Here is a 21,270-nt window from a genome sequence, read left to right as displayed (position 1 = left end):
ATAAATGTTGAACTCCCTTCCTATGAGGGCAGAATTTAGGCTGGAAAGAAAGACTGTGATCCAAGTATTGAATTCATTGGGGAAGAAGAATGTTCTGAGGGATCAGAAGAAAACATTGGGAAAGAAGAATGTTTTGAGAGATCAGAAGATAATGGCCTGAGGGATCTGAATTGGTAATAATTTCCCACAGTTACGAACCTCAAAAGAGGAAAAGTTGCTAAATATTGGAGGGAGAAGGAGGGAGAAGTAAGAATGGGAAGAAAGGAGTATTCTGACCAATATAATTTATAAATAACCAAATATAGTTATAAATCATAAAGTTGTGAATAAAATTATAAATAAATAAATATTAATAGTGGGTCAACTAGGTGGACCAATAATAGAGAATAAAATAATAATTTAAAAAAAATAATAGAGAATAAAATGGCAAACCATTCCAGTATCTTTGCCAAGAAAGCTTCAAATGAATTCACAGAATCAGATATGATTGAAAAACAAAAATATAGAGAATGTATCTCAAAAAATGTTAGTGGAATATGTAATTTTAAAAGTTTGGAGATCCTTGTTCTATGGAATCAGGCCAGAAACAGCCAAAATGAAAATCATCAGAAAACTTTTTTTTCATATTGCCTATGTCTCATCACTTAACAATCTCGTTGGTGTCTGTTTCTAGACAGTCATAACCTGCAACTCTATCTTTCTAACCTAGTTTCAGAAAATGCATGGAGTTAAATCTTACAGTAGGTTAGACAATTGAGATGGGCAGAAATGTGTGTTTAGATGCAGACTAATGGAAAGAAAAAGTCTGGGTGTTTCCACTTAGCAAAGCCCTAGGAAGTGGATATATTTGCGATGACATCTGATGACTCAAGTGACATCCTAATCACCAGATGTTAACTCTCAATTAAACACACCTGAACACACCACTTTATCATTTCAAGGGTGACTCAGTCCTGGCTAGAAACTATAAATAATTGTTTACAGGGCTCATCTGCTTCACCTTTTACCTTAAATTTGTTAGGTTTCTATCAGCTCAGGTTTATTTAAGAAAGATATGATGTGGCAAAAGTTCTAGAGACCTTGACATAAGATGGTGGCCTGTCTTCCCAGGTGCTTAATATGTAAGCAGTTAAAAAGAAACCTAAATAATTCTGTGGGGGTTCAGTGAATTAGAACTTTATGGAACCGACATTCAAAACATTCAAAACATATGGATTGCCTGTTTCCTTTAAATCCCAATTAAAATCCTACTTTCTACAGAAAGCTTTTCCTTAGCTCTTTTAATTACTTTCTATTTTTCCTATAAATTGCTTGTTTTATATGGACTTGTCCGCATTTTGTCTCTTCTACTAGATTGTAAGCTTCTTGAAGGAAGGGACAAGGACTATCTTTTCTTTTTTTCTTCTCTCTCTCTCTCTCTCTTTTTTTTTTTTATCTTTTTTGTATCTCCAGAACTTAGCATTGTGACTAATAAGCAGTGGGTACTTTATAAATGTTTATTGATTGTTAACACATTCAGTTATACGAACTATTTTAACAAACTGGTCTCTCTGTGCTTTTATAAGTTGCCTCCACTCTCTCAAATTGGAAGTCTCTGACATGCTCATCAGAGCTACTGGAAACATTGGCTGTTTTTCTTCTACATATTAACTGCTCTAGTTGATTGATTATAGCAATGATCCAAACCATTCTAATAGGACTACTCTCCTCTTTTTATATTTATGCTTGGCTACAAACCCCTGCTTCTGTCCTTTTAAAATCCAATTTTATCAAACTGGTACCAGGACAGCAACATTGATTTCTTTGCCTACCATTTTTTTCCTCCTCAATGAAATACATTGAGAAATAGTTATTAGAATTTCATTTTTTTAAAATCTCCTATGCTTCTTGATGTTTTTAGAGACTCGAATTATGAAATTATCTCAAATCAAAAATGGTATTGATGGGATAAATAAGATTCCAGTAAAAAAGTTCTTAGGTTCCTAGTAGCTAGGTAATTCATAGGGAAAGGCATTAATAGGAGAGGGTCTCAGTTACTATATACAATCAAGAGATTGTAGACAATTGAGATGGGCAGAAATAGGTGTTTAGATGCAGACTAATAGAAAAAAAAAGTCTGGGTGTTTCTACTTAGCCAAGCCCTAGGAAGTGGATATATTTGTGATGACATCTGATGACTCAAGTGACATCCTAATCACCAGATGTTAACTCTCAATCAAACACACCTGAACACACCACTTTATCATTTCAAGGATGACTCAGTCCTGGCTGGAAACTATAACTAATTGTTTATAGGGCTCATCTGCCTGCAGATGAGAGGGCAATAACAGGATTATCGTGTCCTTAGGTGGGCCTTTGTTGAATTTCTTATCAAATTTCTTGCATTGACAAAATTATCATGACCCCAGTTACTGTATCCAACCAGAGGGCCTAGTTATAGATGTCAACCTGTAAAGTGATTTTTCTTCAATAAAAGAATCTATTGGTACCTCTCTTCTTTGCTAACTCATTTTAGGAACTTGGCCCATTTACATCTGAGTTCATTAGAAACTACCTGCCTTGTGGCAGCAAGTTTAGTTTAGGAACTTTTCCTCCCTCATGGCATCTTTCTCCTTGTTATGGCTAATTAATTAGACATTTTGCCTACATTATGGCATCTTCTGGCTTCTTAATGGTGAGTTCCACTAAGGAACTTAGCCTGAGCCTTTCTTGCTATGAATGACTCTCTTTTGGAACCTAGCCCACCAGTCAATGGCATAATCCTCCACTTCTTCACCAAACTCCCTTTTGGAATTTAGCCTACTGCTAATAGCATAATAAAATCTTTGATTCTTAACGTGGAGATGGTTTAAGCTTACAATTTTTTTGAGACATCTTGTGACCCTGGCCCCAAACCCCAATATATTTTGGGGGTTTAAGCCCTGCACTCCATCATTAAAGAATCATGACTTAAGACTATACAAAAGTCAGAGGTAGGATGAGAATCTGAACCCAAGTTTCTGATTCCACCTCCCATGCCACTGTTCCACTTTGGCCACACTGCTTTTTCCCAAGAGGAAGCAATTTCCAAATTTAATAGAGTTACAATATGGCAAGCCCAGTCTGACTCACCTTATCCCTTTGTAGTGTTATGAGAAATTATGGTGAAAATGCCAATTACTCTCTGGGTTAATCTTTGATGATCTGTGTGTTTGTAAAAATTGTTTATAGGCAGTCTATCTTTAATCAATTCTAGCATTGTATGTTAGATGCCAAGTTGAAGTATACTTTTTTTTTTAGAAGTATGCTTTTTGACCTAGCATGGACAGAATTCCTACAATCTGACATCTTCCATCAAGACATTGATACCAAGAAGTAAAATGGATGAAATTCTGAATTGGAAGTCCAAGTATTTTAGTTTGGGCTTTGTCACTAATTTACCAAAGAACCTTAGGAAAAATACTTAATCTATCTAGACTTCAGTTTCCACTAGAATTCAACCAGATGCTCTCTAATGACTTTTCCAACTCTAACATTCTAGAAGGCTCTGAAATAAGTCAACAACAAGCATTTATCACGCATCTACTCTGTGCTAGACAATGTCCTAAGCACCAGGGATACAGGAAAGGACAAAAGCCAGTTCCTACTGTCAAGAAGCTCATAGTCTAATGGGGAAACAATCTAATGGGAGACAACTATATACAAAATCTACGAGCCTGTGTGTATTGTATATACACATGCTATGTGTGTATTGTATATACACATGCTATATGTGTATTTAATTGCAAACAAATATAGACAAACTATATGTGTATGTGTAGTTGTTTGCAATTTAGTCATGTGGCATATAGACATTTATGTATGTATGTTTATATGTGTGTACAAATGTATATGTGCACATATTGTGGAGAAAATCAATGGAAAGGTCCAGTATTGAGGGGGATCAGGAAAGATTTCTTCTACAAGATGGCACTTTAGCTAGGATTTAAAGGAAGTAAAAATAGAGATGAGGAGGGAGAATTTAAGGCATGGGAAATAGCCAAACTTTAAGTTGGTGGGTGGCGTGTTATGTTTTAGGAAAAGCAAGATATTCCGGATCATAGAGAATACAGAAGTGAATAAAGTGCAAAAAGAATGGAAAGGTGGGAAAGGAGACAGTTGCAAAGAGCTCCAAATGCCAAACACAGAATTTTATATTTGATTCTGGAGGTGATCGACCCTCAGAAGGAAAACATGGTCCTAAACTGGTGATTACTCACCAATCCTAAGAGCTTTCTGATATTGTGGGTGATGGCACACATCTTGGATGTTAGATGCCAAGTTGAAGTATACTTTTTTTTGTATATAGTTGTCTCCCATTAGATTGTTTCCCCATTAGACTATGAGCTTCTTGACAGCAGGAACTGGCTTTTGTCCTTTCCTGTATCCCTAGTGCTTAGGACATTGTCTAGCACAGAGTAGATGCGTGATAAATGCTTGTTGTTGACTTATTTCAGAGCCTTCTAGAATGTTAGAGTTGGAAAAGTCATTAGAGAGCATCTGGTTGAATTCTAGTGGAAACTGAAGCCAAGATGAAGCTAAATAGATCTATAGATGTCACCAAAGGAATTAAGCCGCAACTTGGGGAGGCTGATGGGGCAAGAAAGAGGGGAAAGAATGAGGCACATGCAAGGGTGGCAGAGGACTAGCATTGTGTCATGGGTGACATGGGTCGCTTATTTTTTATTTTATATCAGATAATTGTTAATACTGGATTCTGTCTTCATGCTCTATGGCTTATCACCAGAAGTCCTCAAGAGCCAATGATGCAACAGTCACTGTGGTCACCTCCCTTTCCCTATTATCATCTTATTTTTTAAATACAGGAAATGATTGTTAAATATTGACTTAAACAGATAGTCATTAAAATGATAAGGATTAGTAATTAACTCTGAGCTGGGACAAGGATTGGCTCATTCCACAGGGCTGGGATTTTCATAAAAAGAAAGTTAATCTTTTAGCATTGAAGACTGATTTTTTTATAATCTTTTATTTTTCAAAATACATGCAAAGATAGTTTTCAACATTCACCCTTGTGTTTCAAATTTTTCCCTCCCACTCCTTCTTCCCCCTTCCCTAAAATGCAAGTAATCTAACATATGCAATTCTACTAAACATATTTGTACATTTATCATGCTGCACAAGAAAAATCAAAGACTTATTTTTTTCTATGGGTAATATACTATATTCAAGGTGCTGTGGCAAAGATACTAGCTTGCCTTTCCTTCTCCTGCTCATTTTACAGATGAGAAAACTGAGGCAAATAAGGTTAAGTGACTTGCCTATGGTCACACAGACAGTAAGTGCCTGAGTTCAGATTTGAACTAAAAAAGATAAGTCTTTACTCCAGATCTAGTACCCTAGACACTGAACTATTTGGCTTCCTCCAGTGAGCTACCTAGTTCTACTGTCACTACCATTGCCAAGAGGATGACATTTGGAGATAGAAATTTAATACTTAGGCATCTAAATGGCACAGTGGATAAAGCACTGGGCCTAGAGTCAGAAAACACTGAGTTTACATCTGTGTGACCCTTAAATCTGTGTAATTTCACTTCTGTTTGCCTCAGTTTCCTCATCTGTAAAATGTGGACAATAATAGCACTTACCTGATTGTGATGATCAAATGAGATATTTGTAAAGTAAAAAAAAAAAATAATAATCTCTGTCTCTCAGTTTCTTCAACTATAAAATGAGCATCATAATAGCTCTCCTCTCCCAGGGTTGTTATGAGGATCAAATCAGATGTTTCTAAAAGCACTTAGCATAGTGCTTGACATACAGTGGATGCTTAAGATACTTTAGAAGAGACCCACAATATCTGCCCTTAAGTTGCTCCTAAGACTGTTACAAATAACTAAAATACAAGACAGCCTATGGTTACTGTTCTGAGAGGTACAAAGTGCCACAAGGTTTCAGAAGGAGGAATGAGGGAGGAATTCCATTCTTTCAGGACAGTTTGTATTGTTTTATAATAATTCTTATTCTTTCTTGAGTTTTATACTTTCCAAAGATCTTTCACAGCCCTATTTAATATTCATTCAAAACAATCCTGTAGAGAAGTAGAGAGCTGTTTATATTATTCTTCTGGTTCTGTTTTCTTTGCATCAGTTCATGTAAATACCTCTATGTTTCTCTGAATTCTTCATTTTTACCATTTCTTATTCCTTATAATATACCATGGCTTATCTTATCTTATAATTTGATGAAAATAAGAGTTAAAAACAAACAGCTGAGCTTGGATGAAATGCAATGACAAAATTTGGGTCAAAAATAAGATGGTTAAGGAGCAGCTAGGTGGCACAGTAGTTAGAGCACCAGCCCTGAAGTCAGGAGGATCTGAGTTCAAATCTGACCTCAGACACTTAACACTTCCTATCTGTGTGTGACCCTGGGCAAGTCACTTAACCCCAATTGCCTCAGGGGGGAAAAAAGAAGAAGAGGAAAAAAAAATAAGATGGTTAAATAAAAATATGTCTCAGTAGATAGAGGAAAGATTATGATGCAATATGTTGTATATACTGTTAGATATGGTTCTTGCATTTAGTTTTGCTTAATTGTTTTTCTTTGTTAAAAGGGTAGATGATATATCAAGAAATTACAAAAAAAAAAAAAAACCTTAAAAAAACCTCTTTAAAAAGAGAAAAGAGATAGTGTAGATGTGGTTACTCAATGTATTGAAAACACTTTCCCCAAGATCACAAAGCAAGTTAGTGACTTAAATGGAATTAGAAGCTACAAAGACAAGGCAGTTAGATGGTATAATGGATAGAGCACAACCCTGGCATCAGCAGAACCTGAGTTCAAGTGCAGTGTGACCCTGGGCAATTTAACTCTAATTATTTAATGAAGAAGGAAGAGGAGGAGGAGGAGGAGGAGGAGGAGGAAAAGGCAAAGGAGGAGGAGGGGAGGGAAGAGGAGAGAAAGAGGAGGGGAGGGAGGAGGAGAGAAAGAGGAGGGGAGGAAGGAGGAGAGAAAGAGGAGGGGAGGGAGGAGGAGAAAGGGGGGAGAAGGAAGAGGAGAAGAAGAAGAAGAAGAAGGAGGAGGAGGAGGAGGAGAGGAGGAGGAGGAGAAGGAGGAGGAGGAGGAAGAGGAGGATCAACAAAACAGTAAATCAAGTCTTGATCTGTAGTGTCTGCAGATTTCTGAGGTGCAAATGTTCACACTGAAAATGTTACAATGGGCGCTCTCTGATTAAAAAAAAAAAAACTGGCTTCCCAGCATCTCTGCATTTAACCTTCTTCCTCCCCCACTTTCTCTACCCTCTAACCAGGTAATAAAAGGCTAGATGCCAAGGGCTCTATCTCTTTCTTTCAGATCTATCTTACTCTTCAGCTGGATAACTTGGAGAATAGAATTCATCTTTGTGCTCCTCTAAAAGGAAACCCCTGAACTAACCCTAACTCCAGGGATCATGTGAATCTGATGAAAGACATCTGTGAGATCAAGAAAGATGATACCAAAAGATGATACATCATTCTGAGCATCCTACATTGCTAGCTAGAAAGGGATTGATTCAGATGGAGCAGTCCTAAAAATGTCCTTTTAAAAAATTATTTTTAATACACATTGCTTTATGAATCATGTTAGAGGAGGTAAATCTTACAAAAGGGGAAAACCATGGGAGAGAAAAAAAAAGAAAAAAGAAGTGAACATAGTTCTTTTTCTGAAAACAGATAGCATTTTCTGTCCAAAGTCTATTGGGAAAATTTTTTCATTCATCAGGAAATAGAGTGGTTAATTGTTTAGAGAATACCATATCTTAGATATTGCATTTCACAGCTGACTGTGATAACATATGTGATAGATAAGAGGGACTGGTTTGGACTATAAATAGGAATCAGGATATAATGCCAGAGTAATTTCTCCACCACCATCATTTCCCAACTCCAGTCTCCATCACAACCCCAGAGCTGAGTGCACCATGAAGGTCACAATGTGTATGCTCATCTTGTCTCTGATTGCTATCACTGGAGCATGGGGTAAGTTGGGACCAAATTAGGACTGTATCTTGGGTTGTTTGTTGAATTTGTTGAACTGGGATCTGGCAGGCTGAAATTCTTTGCTATTTGGAGTCAAAGAACAGGGGCAGAGACTGAACTTGGAATAAACAAGGGAATCAACTTTGGCAACCCTCCTTCTCTATTTAAACTTCCCCATGATATGCAGAAATTAGAAAAAAAAAAAAGTCTATGAATCTGGATACTAAAAGAACTCTGCTTGAATAGTAAACCTTGCCCAGGAAATAAAGCTGATCCTCTGATAAGACTTTCAAAACTTTATGGTGTTAAACATCTGCTCTGTAATGAAATTTGTTTAGATCTCTACAAAATATTAGAATTCACTTCATATTCGCTCCTCAAACTGTCAGGTGCCTACAATATGCAAATGCTGTGTGACACATAAAAAATGAATAAACAACAGCACCTACCCTTCAATAGCTTATGGCTTAGAAGGAAAAAAAAAAAACAAGTATACAAATTATGCAAATAAGTAGTAAATGAGAAAAGATGAAGTGTCTAAGATAGGTAATATGTGAGTTTTAAGGAAGGACTGATCACTTTTGGCTAGTGGTATTATATGATATTATATCAAGAAAGACCTGGAGAAAATAACACTGGAACTGTGCCTTAAAATCAGAAATTCTTAACTTTTATTTATGACTTTTTTTCACATGAGAAATTTTTAGGTGACCTAAAGTATATAGGTATGTAAAATAGATATATAAATCAAACATTTACTGATAAGAATTTAAATAATGCTTACAATATGCCAAGTATGTACAAATATTATCTCAATTGATTCTCCCAACAAGACTAGGAGGTAGTATAATGAATATGGTGGTCTTGGTTTTGGCTGCCATGACTGGCAACTGGGATGTTGTGTCCAAGATGGAACTGCATCTTGTGCTGTTTGTTGAATTTGTTCAACTGGGATCTGGCAGGCTGAAATCTTTTTTAAAAAAAGAATGGGATGAAGGAACAGGGCAGAAATAGGGATTGGAACAAGCAAGAGAGTCAATTCTGGCACTCTTCCTCTACTTTAACCCCCCCACACACACAATGATACATAAAGATCAGAGTATCAGGAAGGAAAATATTATTCTAATTTTACAGTTGAGGAAACTAAGACAAACAAGCTAAGGACTTGCCCAGGATTAGTAGCTGATTTGAATCCATATTTTCCTGACTCTAGGCCTGGCACTCAACTGCACCACCTAGTTATCAACTAGTTACCTTCTACCCCAAGCAGCAAAAGCATTCTAAGTAAATAAGACTGACTTCCAGGATTCAGATTTTTAGCATAGAAAAAAGACTTTAGAAATTACTTTGTTTAACCTCTGTCTTAAGCATGAATTCTCTCTAAACCAGTTTTAACAGGATCATATAGTCTTTCCTCCCCATCTCTACTTTGTGAGGCAACTCATTACATTTTTAGGTATTTCAAACTGCTCAGAAGTTCTTCTTTATAATAAGCCAAAATCTGCCCTCTATAAATCCTGGGTATAGTTGAATTATAATTGCAGCAAAGTGTTCTTGCATTTTTAGGTCAAATAGTTTGATTAAGATATTGTTTTTTTTTTAATAAATATATATTTTACGTGAGTCTTTCTAACAATGAGATGATTCCGGCCAGTTCCAATGACCTTGTGATGAAGAGAGTCATCCGCAGCCAGAGAAAACTGTGGGGACTATGTGTGGTTCACAACATAATATTCTCAGTCTTTTTGTTGTGGTTTGCTTGAATTTTGTTTTTCTATTCATTTTCTTTCCTTTTTGATCTGATTTTTCTTGTGCAGCAAGATAATTGTATAATAATATTCACACATATTGGATTTAACACATATTTTTAACATGGATAATATATATTGGATTGCTTGCCATCGAGGGGAGGGGATGGGGGAAGGAGGGGAAAATCTGAAACACAAGGGTATGCTAGGATCAATGTTGAAAAATTACCTGTGCATGTGTTTTGAAAATAAAAAGCTTTAAAAATAAAAATAAAAAAAAGAATAAGTTTTGGAGAATGGAGAGGATGGAGACTTATGAAATAAGGAATAAAGGATCTTTATGGCTACATGGGAAGGAGAGTTCACAAGTGATTCATTATCCCATTTTGTGTTTTCTGATGGCAGATGTAATTCTGGTAAAGGGAAAAGTAGTTTTGAAGGTATAAAAGTATAGGTAAGGCCTGGATCCATTACTAGGAACATTATTATTACCTGGGACAAAAATAATTGAGATAAGGGATGAGAGTGAGAAAGGATGAGGAAGCAAAGAACATAACCCAACCACAGGTACAACCGTGTCAGCCTAAGGTAAAGGCTGACTCTTATGTCCATGGGAGTTAGCAGGAATGTAAGTCCCATAATGATATGGAATAAGATCCTGGGACATAATGATGTTAATGCTGTTTGTCTTCCGTTCTCGAAGAGTGATGACATAACATGCAAGTGAATTGGATTTAAGTGGGGGAAGGAAACTGCCTCAGTTTCTCCTCTAGATCCATCTGGGTCCAGTGGCCAGATGTAGATCAGGATGACTGGAGATGGCCCTGTATGCAATGGGAGAGCTGGTCTGTTTGAAGCTCCACTCATTCAGTGATTAAGGCAGATAGCAGGAGCTAGTGGCAGACCATGGAGGAGGTTTAAGTAGCCAGAGGGAGGAAGTTATAAACCCTGGAAGTATGTGCACCTGGAGACAAAACCCTAGTTGCCCTGAGCTTATGGCTATGAACCCCATATAGTAAGCAGATACCAAATGAGCCCTGCTAATAGCATGGGGCAGTTAGATGGTGCAGTGGATAGAGCAGCAGACTTGGAGACAAGATTTGAGTTCAAATTCACCTTCAGACCCTAGTAGTGTGACCCTGAGTGAATCACAACCTCTATTTGCCTCTGTTTCTCATCTATAAAATGGGAATATGAGAAATCTCTTCTCTCAAGATCCCAAATACTCTAAGGCCCTGGGAACCAAATGGACCCAGAAGCTTCTTCTTCTCCTTTTAAAAATAATAATAGCTTTTTATTTTTCAAAATACTTGCAAAGAAGTTTTCAACATTCACCCTTGGCAAAACCTTGTGTTCCAAATTTTTCTCTCCCCCACCCAAGACAGCAAGTATAATATAAATTTAACATGTTCAGTTCTCCTTAATATATTTCCATATTTGTTATGCTTCATGAGAAAAATCAGATCAAAGAGGCAAAAAAAAAAATCCAAACAACATGAGAAAGGAAAAAAATGCAAGGAAACAAACAACAATAAGAAAAAAAGTGAAAACATTATGCTTTGATCCACATTTAGTCTCCATAGTCCTCTCTCTGGATGCAGGTGGCTCGTTCCATCACAAGTCTATTGGAATTGCTTTGAATCACCTCATTGTTCAGAGCCAAGCCCATCACAATTGATCATCACATAATCTTGTGGTTGTGTACAATGCAGAAGCTTCTTGCAGTGGGACATGCTAGCACAGAATCCAGGTTCTTCACTCTAAATTAGATCCTGGGCTATATTATGGGTGAGGAAGAGTCCTGCTGACATAGTAGGGTTCATTCCTTATTTCTTTCAATTCAGTTTACAGAATCCCCACTGTGAACAATGTCCATGACAGATTTTAGTATCAACTGGAAAGTTGGCTGTTAGGACTATAAGTATTTTGAAGTTTACACAGAATATATTGACACTTTACAAAGAGTAACAATAAAAATCTTATGAATCATCTTACTTATTTGATTTTGTCTGAACTAACTTTACCTTGTATTGCAGGAGAGCCAGTGAAGGCAAGAGAATTTGTTTTTCAGAAAATGGTAAGAAGGATGAATCTATATTTCTCTTCTAATTCAATCAACAATCCAAAAATATTAATAAACATTTATTAAGACCCCTTTCAAAGACTTTGCCTGCAAAGCACAAACTCTAGTGAGTCCGACAAAGGTAGGCAGTTTTTGTGAAGAGACTTGATCTGTTAAATTCTGAATTTATTCTCTATTCATTAAATCACAGTGGAACTCTATTAATTTCTAAACATTTATTAAGTGCATGCTATGTGTTAAATACTGTGTGAGTACCTCCTATATTCACAGAATTAGAGATTTCTGAGAGTATATAGTCTACTATTCAGTAACTATATCAATCCTTTCTGCATCTAGGAATTAGCTAAATGTAGTATCAGTTATCGATATGAAATCTCAATTAACTCGACTTAACCTCTACTCTACCATCCTCTGCTTGGCTTTTTTCAAGGCTCCATTTTTTTTTTATTAAAGCTGTTTATTTTCAAAACATATGCATATCAATCAACATTATTCACCCCTGCAAAACCTTGTGTTCCAATTTTTTTCCTTCCTTACCCTCTGCCCCCTTCCCTAGACTGCAAGCAATCCAATATGTTAAACATGTGCAATTCTTCTACATATATTTCCACATTTATTATGGTGCACAAGAAAAATCAGATCAAAAAGAAAAAAATGAGAAAAAAACAAAATGCAAATTAACAACAATAAAAAAAGGTGAAATACTATGTTGTGATCTACACTCAGTCCCCACAGTCCTTTCTCTGGATGAAGATGGTTCTCTTCCAAAGTTCTTTTTAACTTGGTTGCTTCCCACCATTCCAGTCTTCTACTTTATTCCCTTCCACATACTCTGTGGTCCCAGTGAGCCTTGTCTCCTAGTGCCTTGTCAAGTACGATGCTTTTGCCTCCTCCTCCTGGCTATTCAGCTCAAGTCTTACCTTCTGAAAAATATGTTTCTTAATCCCTTTTAATGCTTTTCTTTCTTTAGTATCTCCAATTTATAATGGATATATCTTATTTGTGCATAGCTAACGATAGCCAAGATTTATATTTGTTGTTGTTCAGTTGTGCCCAATTCTTTGTGACCTTTAAAGTAAGGTCTTCCACAGGTCTCAGTTTGACTGAGTTCACACCTATCTGATGATTAAGGCTGGGTAGCAATTTCATCTAAGGCCATCCCCAGTCGACCTGATCTATATCTTGTCACTGGACCCAGGTGGCTCTGGAGGGGAAACTGAGACAGCAGGTGACCTTGCCCAGCCTCCCTCACTTAAATCCAACTCACTTGCATATCATGATATTGCCTTCGTGATGGTCTTCCCCAAGAACAAACAACATGGACCATACTGTCCATGGGATTTCTTGGCAAAAATGCTGGGGCAGTTTGTCATTTCCTTCTCCTAGATTAAGGCATAAAAGAGATTAGTGATTTGCCCAGTATCACACAAAAATAAGAATCTGAGGATGAATTTGAACTCAGATCTTTTCTGGACTCCAGGCCCAGGGCTTTTACCTCTTGAGCCACATAGCTGACTAGTTATAAGAATATTCCCTCCCCTATTAAACTGTGAGCTCCTTCAGAGCTGGGATTGTTCTATTGTAATTTAATTTATTGTTTATTATTAATTAATTCCTTTGTATCTTAGAACCTAGCAAAATGCCTTTCATATGTGCCAATATGTAAGCTTTTAATAAATGACTTATCTTTTAGAAATTCAGCCTACCTAAGTTCCAAGAGACTCATCCAAAAAAAATGGACAATTCTTTTTAAAAATCAAAACAACTCATAAAACTGGCTTCTAAGGCATAAAAGAATTACAATTTATAATGTAGGTGATAGCCATAAAGATGAATCAAAAACCTTTGAGGTTGAAGAAATAGAACCATTTAATCTTGGACTAGCTCTTCACACTTCGGCTCTATCTTACTGAAATGTTCATATCTGTAAGGACCAGTCAACTGCTACTGTTGATTTGGCAGGAATGGGCAATAAGAATTAAAATTTTAATATAAAATTGAGATAGAGAGTGTCTGAGGATCTGACTCTATCTTGAGAGGTTATGTTCTGCTGGACGTGTGGTCAGAAGGAATTGAGTTCAAATCTGACCCCAAACATTGAGACCTATGCAATCTGTGAAAGTCACTTAACCCCAATTTCCAAAAAATAATAAATATTTTTAAAATAGAGAATATTCACAATTTATGGGTTTGCCCTCCTCTTAAGCATCCCAGAGAATATGGGTGGCAAAGTCTTTTCCTGAAACCTAAACAATTATCAAGAAGTTTTTCCACAAAGCTCCTTCCAAAGAGAATATGCCAGTGGGAATACTGAACTTCTCTTTCTGAATTACATATACATCTCTCCTCAGCCAATCTGTGAACACATGGGGGAAATCCCAGTGTGCCCCAAATTGTATCAACCTGTCTGTGGAACTGATGAGAAGACCTATGATAATGAATGCCTGCTATGTATTGCAAGAATGTAAGTTCATTTTCTAATTTTACATTTAACTGAGCCTTTTGGTATTGCTACATAATCCATATCCGTGGAATCAAATTCAAATAATAATGATGGTCATTAAGCTATATATGTATTACTCCTGACTTCATATTAACTTAGATAAGCACATATGTCCTATTGTATTTAATTTCATTGCTTATTGCTTATTTTATATTATCATGCTATTAATTTATTATATAATTATATTATTTTATATGATAAAATATTCATATATTATTATTTTATTTCCCAATTCCAATTTAATCTAGTTTTAGTCCCACTCAGGAGAGCTGTTCAGGCTGTGAATAAGCACAGACTCCAGAGTCAGGGGGCCTCTAGTTCATGTCTTATCTCCAACTCCTACCAACTATGTGACTTGAGGAAAAACTTTAACTTCCTTTAGGTCTGTTTCTTCATCTTGCCCAAGATTGCCCAGGGTCACACAGCTAGAACGTATTAAGTCCCTTAGGTCACATTTGAACTCAGGACCTCCTGACTTCAGGGCTGGTGCTCTATCCACTGCACCACTAGCTGCCCCTCCCTGAGTTTTTTCATTAGCTTCTTTGTCCTTCAGGTCATTGCCTTTGATTAAATTATTGAGAGGATTCTTCAATATTCAAGATTTTTTTTTTAATCATAGCTTTATTCAATGTTATGAAGCTGTAAAAGCTGATTTTTTCTTGTGCACCATAATAAAGCTTCATACAATTATCAAGAAGTTGAACTTTTATTGTTCAGTCATTTTTCAGTCCTGTATAGCCCCTTGTGATCCCGCGTGGGGTTTTCTTGGCAAAGATATTAGAATGGTTTGCCATTTCCTTCTCCAGTCCATTTTATAGATGGGGAAACTGAGACAAACAGAGTTAAGTGTCATACAGCTAATAAGTGTCTAAGGCTGAATTTGAACTCAAGAAAATAAGACTTCCTGACTCCAGGCCTGGCACATTATCCACAGAATTACCTAAGAGAGATTGGACTAGATGATCTCAAATATTCCTTCCAAATCTAAATCTAACTTCTCTTCTTCCATTATACTTATGCTGATTCTAATATTAACAACAACAAACAAACAAAACCCAAGTATTTGGGAGGAAAGTCGACCACAAGAGAAGTTTAAGTTCTTTCTCCTCTCTTCAGCCTCTTCCTTTCACCTCCACCTTCCCAATAGACTAATAATCTTTTTCAATAGAATATAATGATAGCTTCCCAAAATACAGTAAGTTTCAGAGATGATGTTGATACTGCAACTCTTTTTGTTCATTTTGGAGGGCATTTCTGCTTAAAATTGAGGTCTTTAGCTGAGTTTTCTTCTCTTGAGATCTGAATAGTTCTTGTTCTTTATTTTCCCCTATTGCTCACTTTTTTACTCTCTCCTCTTTGATGGCAGTTTCCCAGAGGACTGGATCTCAAAGTATCTTAGCCTCCTCACATACTAGGCAATTCTCCCAATTCTTGGTCTCTGCCCTAAATGACTTTGGTGGGGTAGGGGACAGAACTGGTTCCAAATGAAAGCTGGGCTCTTTCCCTCTGGCCTACTTGATTGCCACACAACTACACATATGTGTCTCATCCCTTTTCCCTTTCTTTATTTTCTGACTGAACGCTGAAGCACAAAAAGCTGCCACACTGTTATTGCTGCCTGAGCAAATTTCTGCTATTTGGATCTCTGAGGCACTGGAGTGGGTAAAGCTGTAGAGTTGAGTTCTGTTATATACCTTATATAGCCCTACTGATGGGACTACGGTGGATGATGGGAAAAGAAGTTGCAGAATAAGTACATTAGGAATTAGAGATTCTTTTATGTTGTTAATACATTGAGTTTTTACTTTATTGGGGTTCTTTGCATCCTGGGTTATGGAGTCAGCTGAAATTGCTTTATATCTTGTGTCTAATTCCTATTTTGCAGAGATTTGAGAAGTTGTGAGGATTAGAGAAAATGTCTAATTCTCCATCTTATTGGTCATGTCATACAGAACAAGGCTTCAACGTCACCTTTTTATTGGTGGGAGAACAAAAATGAATCAGTACTTGAAAAGAGCCATGATTTCATCAGTATGGGCACTCCTTCCAGCAAGGCAAATCCCAGCACCTCTAAGTTTCTTTAGTAGATAGTTTCAGGAGCTACTATGGTTAAAATATGCTCTTCATCACCTGGCATCTAGCCTCTCCAAGTTTAAATAATCTGGTTCCTAGATCTTTCATTGCCAAATCTATACTCCAAGCTTTTACAGCTTCATAGGATATCCATTGGCATAGTTTTCCTGAATCCAATCAAGTTCATCAAGGCAACATTGAATAAAGCTATGATTAAAAAAAAATGTTGAATATTGAAGGATCTTTTCAATAATTTAATCAAAGGCAATGACCTGAAGGACAAAGAAGTTAATGGAACAACTCAGGGAGGGGCATCTAGTGGTACAATGGATTAAGCACCTGAAGTCAGGAGGTTCTGAGTGCAAATTTGGCCTCAGACACTTAATACATCCTAGCTGTGTGATCCTGGGAAAGTCACTTAATCCCAATTGCCTGGGGGGAAGGGAAGGGGAAGATCAGGGAATTGCCCAGGGTCATATAGTTAGTGAATTTTAGAAGAAAGATTTGAATTCTGGTTTTCCTGACTCATACTAGAACATTTTTATCCATTTTGCCATGTTGCCTTTAGGGAGATCTAATACTTAAAAATAGATATATTAAAATTAAGTATAAATAGATTGCAAGGTACAGTGGAAAGAACAGTGGATTTGAAGTAAAAGGACCTGGATGCAAATTCCCAACCCTGCCCCCTTGTGACTGTGGGCAAGTCATTTCTCTGAATCTAAATTTTCTTATGTAAAAAATGGGGCTGAGGGCTGGGGTACCTACAGAATTTTAAATATTATTCTTTTAGCTCTGTAGCTATGATTCTATGATATAGTAGTCATAGTGATGAGAAAATAGAAATCTATTCATAATTTGTAATTAATTTTTTTTTCTCCTTTAATTGTAGGAAAACTAAACGGGATATCCAGATTATAAAGGATGGAGTATGCTAAAGAAGAAACACTCAATAGAAAACTAGATGTGGATCTTTTCTAATTGTTTCAGAAATATGATCCCTTCTCCCTATCCACATTATATACATTCTATATAAAGTGCAATAAAGTTAATATGCAGAATTAATGAGTATTGTCATTGAAATCATCAAAGGAACTTTATGAAGGTCAGAGGCTATCACCAATAGGTCACTACTTGCATTTCAGTACAGAGAATACACTAAGTATTTCTTCATCAAGGGAAAACATTTGAAGGTAAGAGAATAAATTGGTTCTGGGAAAGGAAGAGGGAGTAAGGAAGAAAAGGGAGATAGAATTCTCTTTTTTTTGTTTCTCTTTTTTTCTTTGCTTTTTTTCTTCCTTTCCTTGCTGATTCTTTGTCTCTGTCTCTCTCTTCTGGATCTCCCTATTTTGATAAATTAGAATACAGCAACTATACCATGGGCCAGATCCCATTACTGATCCCTAGAAAAGATCAAAACTCCTGGATTCAATTGATCCACCTTCTTCAGCCTCCCCACTAGCAGCGATTATGGGCATGCAACATCACAACTGGCTCCCAACATAGGATAGTTTATCTCTCAGACTTGTGGAGGAGAAAGAAATTTGTGACCAAAGATGAACTAGAGACCATTACTGATCACAAAATGGAAAATTTTGATTATATCAAATTAAAAAGCCTTTGTACAAACAGAACAAATGCAAACAAGATTAGTAGGGAAGCAACAAACTGGGAAAACATCTTTACAATTAAAGGTTCTGATAAAGGCCTCATTTCCAAAATATATAGAGAACTGACTCAAATTTATAAAAAATCAAACCATTCTCCAATTGATAAATGGTCAAAGGATATGAACAGACAATTTTCAGATGATGAAATTGAAACTGTTACCACTCACATGAAAGAGTGTTCCAAATCACTATTGATCAGAGAAATGCAAATTAAGACAACTCTGAGATATCACTACACACCTGTCAGATTGGCTAAGATGACAGGAAAAAATAATGATGAATGTTGGAGGGGATGCGGGAAAACAGGGACACTGATGCATTGTTGGTGGAGTTGTGAACGAATCCAACCATTCTGGAGAGCAATCTGGAATCATGCCCAAAAAGTTATCAAACTGTGCATACCCTTTGATCCAGCAGTGTTTCTATTGGGCTTATATCCCAAAGAAATACTAAAAAAAGGAAAGGGACCTGTATGTGCCAAAATGTTTGTGGCAGCCCTGTTTGTAGTGGCTAGAAACTGGAAAATGAATGGATGCCCATCAATTGGAGAATGGCTGGGTGAATTGTGGTATATGAATGTTATGGAATATTATTATTCTGTAAGGAATGACCAACAGGATGAATACAGAGAGGCTTGGAGAGACCTACATGGACTGATGCTGAGTGAGATGAGCAGAACCAGGAGATCATTATACACTTCGACAATGATATTGTATGAGGATGTATTCTGATGGAAGTGGATTTCTATGACAAAGAGACCTAACTGAGTTTCAATGGATAAATGATGGACAGAAACAGCTACACCCAAAGAAGGAACACTGGGAAACGAATGTGAACTATTTGCATTTTTGATTTTCTTCCCGAGTTATTTTTACCTTCTGAATCCAATTCTCCCTGTGAAACAGAAAACTGTTTGGTTCTGCAAATATGTATTATATCTAGGATATACTGCAACATATTTAACATATATAGGACTGCTTGCCATCTTGGGCCGGGGGGGGGGGGGGGGGGGGGTGGAGGGAGGGAGGGGAAAAAACGAAACATAAGCGAGTGCAAGGGATAATATTGTAAAAAATTACCCTGGCATGGATTCTGTCAATACAGTTATTATTAAATAAAATAAAATTAAAAAAAAAGAAAAAGAAAAAAAAAAGAGTCACATCCATCAAAAAATAAAAATAAAAAAAACAATTGGCTCCCTTCTTTCCACTAGAAAGACATCAAAATAAAAAGCCAACCTAACCTTTAAGTCATAAAACTCTAAAATCTTAAGTGCATATTTAATCCAACTCTCATTCTACATATGGGGAAACTGAGTGTGGGAAAGGTTAAATGATTTGATTACAATCACCAGCAAGCTGCAAGTCAATAAAGACTTGACCCAAAGACAACTGACTCTTAGGTTTGTGGTCTTCCTTTCTCACTTTTCTATAAAGAGGTTTGATCACTGAATATGGATAAAATTGAATAATACAAAGACACTTCATTTCCTAGTTTTATTTTTGTACTAGCTGTCCATCATACCTGGAATGACATGTCTCCTCTCCTTTCCACCATATCTTCTTTTCTCTGGCTTCTTTCAAAACTCAGTACATATCTCAACCTTTGGCTGGAGGCCTTTCTGGGTCTGCCCAACGGCTAGCACTTTCATATTATCTTCCATCTACTCTGTCTATATACCATATCCAACCATTTATCCTGTTGAGAACAAAGTCTGTTTTTGCCTTTCTTTTTACTCCAGAGTTTAATGAGAATAAGTTTTAACACCTAGTAAGATATTAGGAATGTTGCCAATTTATTATAAAAGATAATGTGGTGAGAATAAGTTTTACTATCTTAAGAAAATAATTTGTCAACTAAGTATAAATGATTCCATTTAGGCGTAAGCCTCTATTTTGTATCCAAGTTGTTTTGAGTAAGTTGTTCTTCTACAAGTTGTCCTTCAATAATACGATAGGAACTTTGTGCATTATGATGTTAAGTAATATGTGTATATTCTTAAACAGCTCATAATATAAATGGACTCTGAAAAGATAATGAAAAAATATTACAGATAACTTTAAAAATAATTTTAAAATACATTTTTATTTAGTTAAATGTTTCCCAATTACATTAAAATTTTTTAAAAAATATTTGTTTAATCTCTCCCTTCCTTCTCCTACCCCTCTCCTTGAGAAGAAAAGCAATATATCATTTTATCAGTAATTTTAAAGTAAACTACAAATCACATTTTGTGGTAAAGAACTTTGGAATAGGCATAAAAATACAAAAACATACCAGAATCCCATCTGCCTCACTAGCACTGGTTCTTGCATTTCCTGTACTTGAGTCTTGTATAAGGCCATCTTGGCTTGAGGACAGTGCTGATTGGTTGACAGAGATTACATAGATTTGCCGGACAACTACCCCATAGAGAAGATATATGACCTCCAGCTAGGCAGAGAGGGAAGACGTCAAGTCTGGTATGAAAAAAGGCAATCAGAAGTCAATCAGGTAGTTCTTAGAGAGTTATATTTGCACACTTTGATGAATAGTTTGGTTGCATTCACTGAAAAGTATGTCTAATTAATTAGCAACACTGGCACATGGTAAACTGTTTAGCAAATGCTTTTTAATTGATTTGATAGGGGATCTCTTCCACCTTCATGCAACTGAAGGATACTCCTCCCTTTCAGCCCAAAATGTCAGTGGAAACTGAAGTGCCTCTATCTTTTGAAGTCTCCTGCTACCATAGTTACCTGGTTATCCATAGTTATCAATCTTACTACCTCCTCTCCCCTTTCCAATACACTGTGGTTTCAGGCCTATGGCTATTGGTCCCCTCAGCTAGGATGACCAGGAACCCTGGCTCTGGCCTTTGGGAAACTGGTTTGTCTGCAGAGATTTGGATGGCCTAGGAATGCTAAGTGGGCTAAGGATTCTTAGGGATTCTGTAAGTTTGAGGGAAACAGAATTACTTACTGCACAGATCATGAATTTCGTGGTATCGTTTTTCTAGCATTTTTTTATTTGTTTTATTTATTGGCCTACATGGTTACATGATGGAGATCCATAATTAAAGCCAGTTGCCATGGGGTGGGGCTCAGCCCAGAGTATGGGATACAATTGCCCTTGACACAAGCTTTTAATAAGGCACCATAGGATTAACAACCTAGGTCCAGTCTTCCAATACTACATAGGAGCCCATATCAGC

The 21,270-nt window shown here is 36.6% G+C and overlaps 1 protein-coding gene across 1 annotated transcript; it reads left to right on the top strand.

Annotated features, from left to right (window-relative positions):
* Positions 1–7,874: 7,874 nt before the first annotated feature.
* On the top strand, positions 7,875–17,468 carry SPINK4 (serine peptidase inhibitor Kazal type 4). Its single transcript, XM_051997385.1, has 4 exons — positions 7,875–8,000; positions 11,785–11,825; positions 14,183–14,295; positions 17,300–17,468. The coding sequence occupies exons 1-4, from the start codon at positions 7,943–7,945 to the stop codon at positions 17,343–17,345; spliced, it is 258 nt and encodes an 85-aa protein (XP_051853345.1). The 5' UTR covers positions 7,875–7,942; the 3' UTR covers positions 17,346–17,468.
* Positions 17,469–21,270: the final 3,802 nt, after the last annotated feature.

Source organism: Antechinus flavipes, chromosome 1, assembly GCF_016432865.1.
Source record: "Antechinus flavipes isolate AdamAnt ecotype Samford, QLD, Australia chromosome 1, AdamAnt_v2, whole genome shotgun sequence".
Classification (NCBI taxonomy): Eukaryota; Metazoa; Chordata; class Mammalia; order Dasyuromorphia; family Dasyuridae; genus Antechinus; species Antechinus flavipes.
The sequence above is the reverse complement of the archived record's forward strand: the minus strand, read 5'-3'. Positions and strand labels throughout refer to the sequence as shown.